At 27.6% G+C, this 10719-nt stretch overlaps 1 protein-coding gene across 1 annotated transcript; it reads left to right on the top strand.

Annotated features, from left to right (window-relative positions):
* The first annotated feature begins 4888 nt into the window (after positions 1-4888).
* Positions 4889-8600, top strand: LOC113555755. The gene is made up of 2 exons (XM_026960279.1): positions 4889-5206; positions 8421-8600. Exons 1-2 carry the CDS (start codon positions 4889-4891, stop codon positions 8598-8600), a joined length of 498 nt encoding a protein of 165 aa, XP_026816080.1.
* Positions 8601-10719: the final 2119 nt, after the last annotated feature.

Raw genomic sequence — 10719 nt, 5'->3', positions numbered from 1 at the left:
AGTTGTAAAAAAAATAGAAATTTAAAATTATATTTTCTAACAATACATATTTTGTAACTATGTAATTTCTGTAATTGTATAATGTGTAATAATAAAATTAAAATAAAATATAATAATAATTCATTTATACTAAATAATTTGATACTCTAATAATAATTAATGTATAATATTGATCTCGTTAAGAACGTAAAAGTAAGTAAGTTAACTAAAAAAAAAATAAATTAAAAATTTTTTTTTAAAGTTGTACCTAGCACTAATTTCAGCAATTTTGGTTTTAGAATAGATGTTGATAGACCAAAATTGATTGAAAAAAGTTGATAAATTCGAAAATAGGGGTTGCCATTAAAAAAATGAAGTTGAATTGCACATCCGCAAAATACATGTTAAAAAAAATTGTAAGTCGAGGAATGTATTATGCATTAGTCTAGTTTAACATTCCACATACAGAATTGAAAAATATTTACATGGTAATGAATAATAAAGTGTATCCTGTTTTCAGGAACATATAGTATAAAATAAATGGTATAATATACTATTTTTCCTATCGGTGGCAGTATTGTGTGAAGAACAATTGAATTGTGCAAGTATGGGCATAGAGACGATATACTATAACACAATATCTCAAAACCAAGATACAGAAAAACTAATGACATACATTTTAAAGTTCATCAATACATTAGTAACAAGTACAAAGTTAAGTTTTTTTATTCAATCCACTCAAAGTGCGGTTGTTGTCAAGTAATATGATCACGGTACATAAAATTTGTAATAAAAATGTCCAGTTATTTTTGGAGAAGTACACACCAAGAAATTCCAACTATATCCAGGAATTAAATTATACTTCATTTGATTTGAATCAAACTATTTTATTTTAATATTGTTAACTACAAAAACTTTTAAATTATAATTTCTAGGTACATTTAATAACATATTTTAATGCAAAACTTCACTGTTCTAGACTCTTAATATATTACATTCAAAAAATCAGTCTAAATTATGAATTAAGAACTGAATTTATAATTTACTAGTAATATTATTATTAGTAAACAACTGTTATATTTAATTTCTTTTTTATGAAAAATCTTCATAAATTTGTTTAAATTTAGAACACAATATAGAAAATCGTATCTCAAAAACAAAAAAAAACTTTATTTTATAACAAAAAATTTTAAAAATTGCAAGTACTTATTAACAGCTTTGCAGTGTACAGCCCCTCCATAAATTATTCAACTACGGTACTGTAAATAATTCCAGGCCTTCGTTGAATATTAGTATCCATAATAATTTTTATGAAAAAATTTTATTTTTTCAAAATATACCTAAAATATTGGTTACATACCTATTTTTGTTGTTATACACCTCTATAAAATGTCAGTTATTTTAGTTACCTATCTTAAAATAAGTTTAAAACACATATGTGTACACTAATTTACGCAGTTTAATATAAAAGTCCATATTTCTTTAAATAGTATTTATGAATAAATTGTTACACAAAATTATATACTAAGAAATCAAATTATTTATGTATCAATATTGTATAAAATAATTATAGTGATTGGAGTTGTACGACTCATTGTTTTTCTAATTCAAATTATTAATAAAAATATATTATGTTTTTCACCCGGTCCCCGAAACCATGGTTTTCACACTGACCCCTCCCACTGTGGTTGCCATAGTCTCATAATTTATAATAATTACTAATTAAACATAATGGTTTTAAAATCAATTCATCATTACATATTATAGCATATCACATTAAGTCAGGTCCAAATGGAAGGGGTGGTTTGGGGGTTCATCCCCCTCCTATTATAGAAAAAATGTAAATTGTATTTTTCATTTATGATCGATTACAACAAATATTTTATAATCTCATTATTAATCGTGCATCACATAATGGTACACAATCTAGTATTAAACCTAGTTTTATCGTCACATTTACCGTGTATTGTCGACATCCATATTATTGTTATCGACAAAATAAGTATAATGACAATAGTATTTATATTTAGATGTATATATCATATGCTATAATATTTTAGCTGACCGCGACATATAAAACACCATAAAGGATATTTTTATAGTGGTTCATTTAAAAGTCAATTATACAAACACGCAGTTGGCAAATGGCAATAACACCGACATTCGAAAGTTTTTCAAAAAACTACGGCTAAAATATAATGAGATAATAAGTACCTATATATTAAAATTAATTATAATTATTATTAATATTGTTTTCAATTGTATATCATTTTAAAAGTTTAAAAGTGACAAATAATGTAATGTAGTAAGTTAAGGTCGTCGGCATTCAGTTATAAAATCCTATGAATACAATTATTTATTATTGTTATACTTTTACTGATATGACATTATTTTTTCAGTTATTTTAAATTTTATTAAATCCAAACTATTCAATTTAAATACATGAAAACAGTTATCAAATTTATGTAATGAGCTTTTACATTTTATTTACAGGAAACTAGTAATAATAATCTGTCACAACTAACCGAACTATTAGAAAATGCTACTCCAGAAACAAATATATCAGCGTCATTCAAGGGCGTCCTCGTGGGAGAAGGATCCTTCCACATGGCTTTTTTCTTTCAAATTTTCTTAGTTTATATCACTACCTAGTAATTTGTATATTTATATTTTAATGTATGAAGTTTGCCCCTCCCTTTTAAAAGGGTCTAGGGACACTGGCGTTAGCATGACATAGGATTATTTGTAATTCTACCTATCTCTTCGGGTAAATTTATTACATAAATAAATTGTATCTTAAGGTATTGATAAAAAAAAACACTTTTAATATTCCAATATTTTATTTTCTAATTATTGATGTATCTATTTTATACATTTCAACCCCTTCTCTCTATTATGATATCCTATGCACGCCACCATACATGTTTGTATTAAGTCTATGGCCTGTGTACGATGGCGTAGCCAGGGATTTTTTTCGGGGAGGGCTAATCAATTTTTATAAAGTACAATTTAAGATTTTTGTAGCGATTTTCATAAATCATTAAAAATTAAAATAATTTTTAAATTTTCTTGATATTTCAGGGGGCGCTGTAGCCCCCTCATCCCTCCCTTAGCTACGCCACTGCCTCTGTATACCTACGAAATATAGATCTACATAACTAAGAACATATTAAAAGTAGGGTATTAGCGGTATTTAATAATTCTCTACCCCATTATTACTCAATTTTTTGTTTTAGACAATTCTAGTATCACTACTATATCACTACTACTATTTATATGAAAATATGCGATCATATTAAGTAGTTTGTACTTTGGATAGAGAAAAATATATAACTTGTTACATATAAATAAAATATTTGGATATTAGTAGTATCATACTACTTATGAATTTTGTTCCCTCATGTAAGATCACAGTTAAATATGTCGTTGTTAAATTATAATATATAATACTAATTGATCACAAAAATAAAAATAATACGCCCCAACACTCAAAACCAACCCTTGTTTTGAGCAGCCCACTGAGTTATCCTCAGTAGCTCCCCAATCCAATCCAGCCCTGGCTATAGCAGTATGCCAGTACTAATTCTAATGGTATCGAATAAAAGTATAAATCTTTTAAAATCGTTTCAAACGAATCACTATTATTTAGTTTTGAATGTTTTGATCGCCTTATAAATTCCGCAATGTAGGAGTCTAAAAAAATTCTACGACTAACAAATATGCATTATGTGGTATATCTATTTAAATGTTTGATCATTTGTGATACACACCTATGACAGTTTTTCCTTTGAATTATTAGATTAATAAATATCAATAAATAATCGATATGATAGCTACTTTTTTTCCGTTAAATTATGATATCAATACAACGTCGAATTATTAGATGTGTTTATTATTATTATGGATGGTGGGGAAAATGCAAACTTGAGTCGCCGGACTATAACAAACCAGTATTGTTTTTTATAATGTAGTTTTTTTAGGTTACAGACATAATATAACAAGCATTCACACATCTGAATATATGAAGTTTTATAGGTTCATAACAAGTCATATAACATTATAACTCTATGCCAATAAATTGATAATTTATATAAAAGTAGGTAGGTATAAAGACTTTGTTTGTAAATGCTTAACTTAATATTAGGTAATAAATAATTATAATTGTCTTCGTATTTATTGAGATATAAGTAAGTAACTCATAGATATATAGATAAAGTAGCATTGATTACTATATATATTAATCTAATACCTAATAATTCGATAATAATAATAAATATACAGAATGTAACAAGACTATTTAACAATTATAGTAACATTTGTAATGGAAATTGTCAAATAGTTTTGTTACACCTTAAATGTATTTAAAATTAATATTAAAATAAAATCATTGTCTAATATTCATATTATAACTGTAATCATATAGAAAAATTCATACATAATCATATTTATAATTTATATATCATATAATATTTTTAAAATAATTTATCTGAATAGATAAAGGTTACATGGCTATTTACTTGGGTACTAGGTACTAGGTTTTTATGGTTTTATAGGTACTTAAAAAAAATACATAAATATCGATTGAAGCAAAAAGTTGTAATTAATTATCTTAAAAATATATTAATTATTAGATATCTATGTATTACTTTACTTATTAATTAATTTATAAAAGTTTATTTTTAGACTTTTAGTTATATACCTATTAAGAGATTAATATTGTAATATGCTGTTTATAAATTATCAAAACATGGCTAAAAACAATATTTTGAAAAGTATTATTTTCAACGTTACGTAGGTATTCCGTTTCGTATAAATAAATAATTTAATATAACATTCATATTTAAAAATTTAAAAATTTAAAAATTCTCAAATTCAAATAATTTAAAACCACTTTTAATTAAATTTTTAAATGAATTCTCCTCAATATCAAAAATGTTACACGGAGCCGGCGTGCGATAAGAATACTTCAATTAACACACAGGAAGAAACAGTAAAAGACCACGTCAAAAATGTAGATTGTGGAAATCAAAAGCCCGCAACTAAAAATGGGCAATTTTACAAATGTTGTACTTTATCACCCGTTGTGCCAACCCCTTTGATCAATATCGATTGTTGTGAAAAGGCAAGACCTTGCAAGGGCAACTTTTGTTCATCAGTAAATGCTGACTGTGACGATTTCGAATTGACACCTTACGGAAAAGAATTCGTTTTAAGAACTGGAAGATTAGTGAGTGAATATTTTTATAAATTGTATATTTCTTATAAAATGTAAGAGTCTATAAATAAGTTTAAATGAACGTAACACGTACTCAAGTGATGTGTGGCTTCAGAGACTTGGTTGGGAGGTGGGCTTAGTTATAATTTCATAAAACTTTTTAGTAAAAAAAAAAAACAATTTTTACAACACATACTTAAGTCGTATTTAATAAAATAATTTTTATTTCCTATTTCACCAAAATTATTATTAATAAAAAAAAATCACACTTTGTAAGAATAATCTAAGTACGAAAACGCGTTTTACTATTTTACATTAGGGAACTTATGTAGTGACGTGTTGGTGTGGGCGAAACTCAAATAAACAAATTCATAACAATATTTTATTTTATATTTCTTTATTTTGAATTCATACCTAATTATCAATATACTATTATGTATAAGATATTTATAATAGCATCGTAATTGTACCTAAAATTAATAGTATATTAATATTTCTAAATATTCTGTCGCAGACGGTGTCATGCGATATTTGCGGCGGACCGGTAGTAGCGAAGAAACGCTTCCGTACGCGGCACGCGCCCCTTACATGTCACCGCCGCACCATCACGCGCGCGAACGATTCAGAACGTGTTTTTTATTTGACTAAAACTATGTACTTTTTGATCATCCTATCGATTGACCTAACTATGCGAAAATATTTCTGAAAACTGATTTGAATTTGTTATTATACTTACTTGAGATCGGTCAGTCCACATTTTAAAAATTCGAATTTAAATTCCGAATAATTAACATTTACAAAATTCAGAAATTTCAAAATATTTCAAATTATAATTGTTGGCGAGGAGGGGGTGTGAAATGGGGAAAAGTAGACTGACTAATCTCAAGAAGACATAATAACGAATTCAAATCAGTATTCAGAAATATTTTCGCATTATTAGGTAATTCGTAGGATGGACAAAAGATGAGTAAGTTTTGACTCAAATAACTGTCCTTCACCGATTCCCTTAAGTTACTTTCCCCATAAATGATCCAATATCTAGTTTTGATATCAATATACGGTAGGCAGGACAATAAAAAAATTTAAAAATTTAAAATTAGAATAATTATATTATGAATAGATTAATACTGATTGATTGTTTAATTAAATACAGACGAAAATATAAATTAAATTAGACAGTAGTTATCAAAATATAAACTATAAAGATTAAAAATCAAAAAAATGAATATAAAAATATTAAAATATATTTGATAAGCATCACAAACATCATAAACTAATCACATTAAACTAAAATATAGGTATATCTGAATATTTCTTAAAAATTGAAGATAAATATAATATGGGAATAGTCTAAAAAAATATTAAATTTTTAAATGTAGCTTAAAATAATATTAAGTTCTATTAATCAAATAAAAACGATTTTTCATTAATTAATTAAATTAAATACATTTTTTCTTCAATTATATCACGTGTTTTTATATAAATAAGGTAATATCTCGTGCAGGCAATACACACTTACAACATATTAATACTATAATAGTATAGTGAATATTTTATCATAAATTATATTATTTCAGTTAATTCTTAATTGTGGATAACACATACCTGTAATTAACAAAAACTTGCGAAGTTTTTTTTTGGATCACTCATTGTTAAAAGAAATAAAAAAACGTAGCGTAAATAATGAGTTGTTTATTTATAAGTTCTTAATAATATACTAATATAGAATAGATCAGTGTTTCTCACCTGGTGTGTCACTGGGTAAGTCCAAACGTGTTGCGAGAAGTACTAATATTAAATGTACAAACCTTGTTGACATTATATTTACAAAAATGAATATGTATTATTCTTATTTTTTTTTTATTGTATGTCACAAAGTATGAAAATTTTTAATAGTATGTCGCCATAATACAGAGGTTGAGAAACACTGGTATAGATACTTAACAGGTACCGTCATACCTCCATCCATATACTTGTACGTGTCTTCGATAGTCAATAGTATAATACGTTTTTAGTTTGTAATTTTTTTTTTAACAATATACAATTTTTTAAAAGTATGGGCTTGTGGTATGCAGCCCCTAGACACCACTCCCCCACGCAGGAACCACTCCATGTGTGGTGCGTTACGTTGACAAAATACAGGCCGATATTCAAAATATCAAAAATTACGAAACATCGACAACTTAAAATATCGACCATTGTTGTGATTTCTATAAATCAAATTCTAGGTAATTTTAATTTTTTCAATGAAAAAAATTAAAAATTTAGAATTTTGTTTTCTGATAGAAAAATACATACTTTTAATAAAGAATTTCATAATGAGTAATAATAAAATAAAATAATAATTTATTCATGAATAGGTAATAATAATGAATAATCATTCAGATTGTATATCTTTGTGTTTAAAAAGAAATAATCTGTTTTTATAGTATTTTTAATTATTTTTACCACAAACAATTGGTATTAACTTTGGTTTGAAGATATTCGATCGATGACATTAATATCTGACAATATTTCGTTCTTTTTGATATTTTAACTGTCAGCATTTTTAATATTTTTTATTTTTTATAGATTTTGACTGTTGGCATTTTGACCGGCCTCTAATTAAGCACATACTACAATAAAATTGATGTATCCAATATAAAAATTAATTTTCTATGTTTAATACTATATTTCAATTAGGTTTAATTGTAGACTATTTAAGTGTACCATTTGCTTATTTTTTACATCAGATTTAGGCAGGGAATAATCAGAGTAGACTGATGAATACTTTGCAGATTATACAGGCAAGACATTGTCGAAAACCAAAATGGGAAGAGGGGGGAATTTACCATTTGCAATGTAATCCTCTATTATGTAAAATAAAAAATAAATAATAATGCAAGCAATGTAATAGCTAAGTTCAATGTTGTATAAAAAAATATATATAATAAAATAAAAACTAGAAATTGTATTGAAATTTTTTTGACAAAATTCAAAATATTCATTTTGTATAATTTGTTTTATTAAAATATTGATTCTAAAAACTTTTCATTACGTAGATTATTTTTTAAATTTAAATATTTTTATGGCGACCAGCCCACTAAGTGTGCACAAGGTTGTGCCTACTTATAATTTGTACACCTTAAGTGTATATTGATTAGAATAAAATACATGACTTTCTCTAACTGTACAGTGTACACAGTACGTTCATTATTTAGCAACGAAGAAATCCTATTTTTTTTAGATTCAAAATTGTTTATGTGTAAAACTCAATGGCCTACAAGATTCGTGTAAACATCCTGGTTGCTGCACCAAAATAGGCTGCATGGATATCCCGTTTCCAAATTGTCCGCCAGCACGTTTGTGGAAAAACGAATATATCTGCAGAAATAAGAAAAAACCCCAACTTTGTTCAGATGAATAAATAAAATTTACTGTAAAAATACTTGTTATTTTATTATGTTCGTACACCGATAACAATTTAACAATAATATTAAATAAAGAACTACTATTTAATTCTAAAATGATTAAAATCAAAAAGTCCGTTGACTTTTATCTATTTTACAGTATTAAACTAATGTTATATATCTACACTCTGCATTCTATTTAATATCACCATATTAAAATAAATAGTTTACAAATTCACCATTTACGTCGTATAAATAAAATAAAACTTAATAATTCAATTACAAAGTTTGTAATACTTCATTATACTTATTACTGTCTTGTATTTATTTCTTTCTAATAACTATATACAGTAAACATTTTTATTTTAATTATTATTGTATGAAACTTGTTAAAAACGATTTTGTACTCATTTTTTATTTCTGCCTTACCTTAATTTTACTTTAAACATTATGTCCTACCAATAATATTAAATATGATTATCATGAATTAAGATAAAATTTTCTCTTGGTCCATGATAGCTACAAAATTTTATCTCACACATAGATAATAAAGAAATGAATAGGACAAATATATTATGTGAAATATAACTGAGGCCGCGTGCCTGGAGGGGAAGTCAATTGAGGCTTCTTTTATAATGATAGTCGATACTCGATATAGGTATACTATTTGGTCTCAATTGTTCCCATTAATGACCGCTGATAAAACCGTTATGGCCTATCCATATCATTATTATCTATGATCTCACACGATTAATAAATAATAGATCAAAGATATCTAATATCAATTACCTTTACCTAATAATTTTAATTGAATATGTTAATAATTATAGTTATCAGATTATTAAATATATTAGATTTTTTTTTAAATATAATTTAATAATTTATAATAGGTAATTTATTATATTAAGTAATACCACACTAAAACGCATTATAGCGTATGAATAGAACAATAATCTGTGAAAATACAAAATATTAATATTATTAATATAATTTGGTCAATGCGATACTGGGAAATTTTCTAATTTTCAGTATTCCAAAAAAACCGGGGGGTAGAAAATTCTAAAAACAGCATAGCAAAAATTTGATACTAATTTTGAGTTGTTCTGAGAAAGTACCGGTGCTACTTCAAGACAGCACTAGTATGTTTTTTTCCAGATTTCCAGAAAAACCAAATTGTAGCAAATTCTGTAAATAGTGTAACAAATTCGTAGCAAAATATTAATGCGTGATTTGAGGTTGTAGCACTAAGTGCCGTTACCAACTTGATGGACATATCATATTATTGTTATTAAATATTTATATAATGTAAATTAATCAGTAGTATGTTTTAGCCGAATCAAAAACCACTCCCTAATCACTACTCCCCGAGCCGCCGATGTTCCTATTCCCTGAGCCACCGCCGACCCTACTCTTTACTCCTAGTCGATGAGCTCTGTCGACGGTGTAGGTGCAATATATTTGTATTCACGTTCACTGATTGAATCACCCATTTTTATACATTTTGACACAACTTGACACTAAGAAAAGAAAACGGTGACTGAAATACGTGTTATAATAACTTGTCGATGAACATTACGACAAGGGAAGGGATGGTGTTGTGTTTTTAACAATATTGCGGCGGTGATTGGCGGGTAGGAGGTCCGGTGGCGGAGAATATGTGACGATTCTATACATTTCTAGCTTAAACAAGAAAATAATATTAATTAGGCCTAACGCTTCTATATATATCAGGTATAACTATGTTTAATATTTAATGGGTTAGAGTCGAAGTGGGTTAAGTAAACTTCAAATACTACGGAGTTATCCAGTTCGACTCTATGTACTAGGGACTTGGGTGGCGGGGGCTTAGGGGGTAGTGAGTAGTGTGTAGGATCGGCGGCGGCAGCGGGTCAAGGAGTAGGGTGTAGGATCGGCGCGGTTGCGGCATCAGCATCAGCGGCGGCGGCAGGGTCAAGGAGTAGGGTGTAGGATCGGCGCGGCTGCGGCATCAGCATCAGCGGCGGCGGCAGGTCAAGGGGTAGGGTGTAGGATCGGCGGGGTTGTGGCATCAGCATTAGCGGCGGCGGCGAGTCAAGGAGTAGGGTGTAGGATCGGCGAATCGGCGGCGGTGGGTAAAGGAGTAGTGAGTAGGATCAT

The sequence above is a fragment of the Rhopalosiphum maidis genome, chromosome 3 (genome assembly GCF_003676215.2).
Source record: "Rhopalosiphum maidis isolate BTI-1 chromosome 3, ASM367621v3, whole genome shotgun sequence".
Taxonomy (NCBI): Eukaryota; Metazoa; Arthropoda; class Insecta; order Hemiptera; family Aphididae; genus Rhopalosiphum; species Rhopalosiphum maidis.
This window is presented reverse-complemented; position numbering and strand designations above follow the sequence as displayed.

Bases quoted from the DNA above. Each gene is read 5' to 3' on its own strand.
- LOC113555755 (XM_026960279.1), top strand. From the start codon at position 4,889: ATGAATTCTCCTCAATATCAAAAATGTTACACGGAGCCGGCGTGCGAT. The intron at 5,207-8,420 runs GTGAGTGAATAT...TATTTTTTTTAG, and splicing joins TTTTAAGAACTGGAAGATTA to ATTCAAAATTGTTTATGTGT.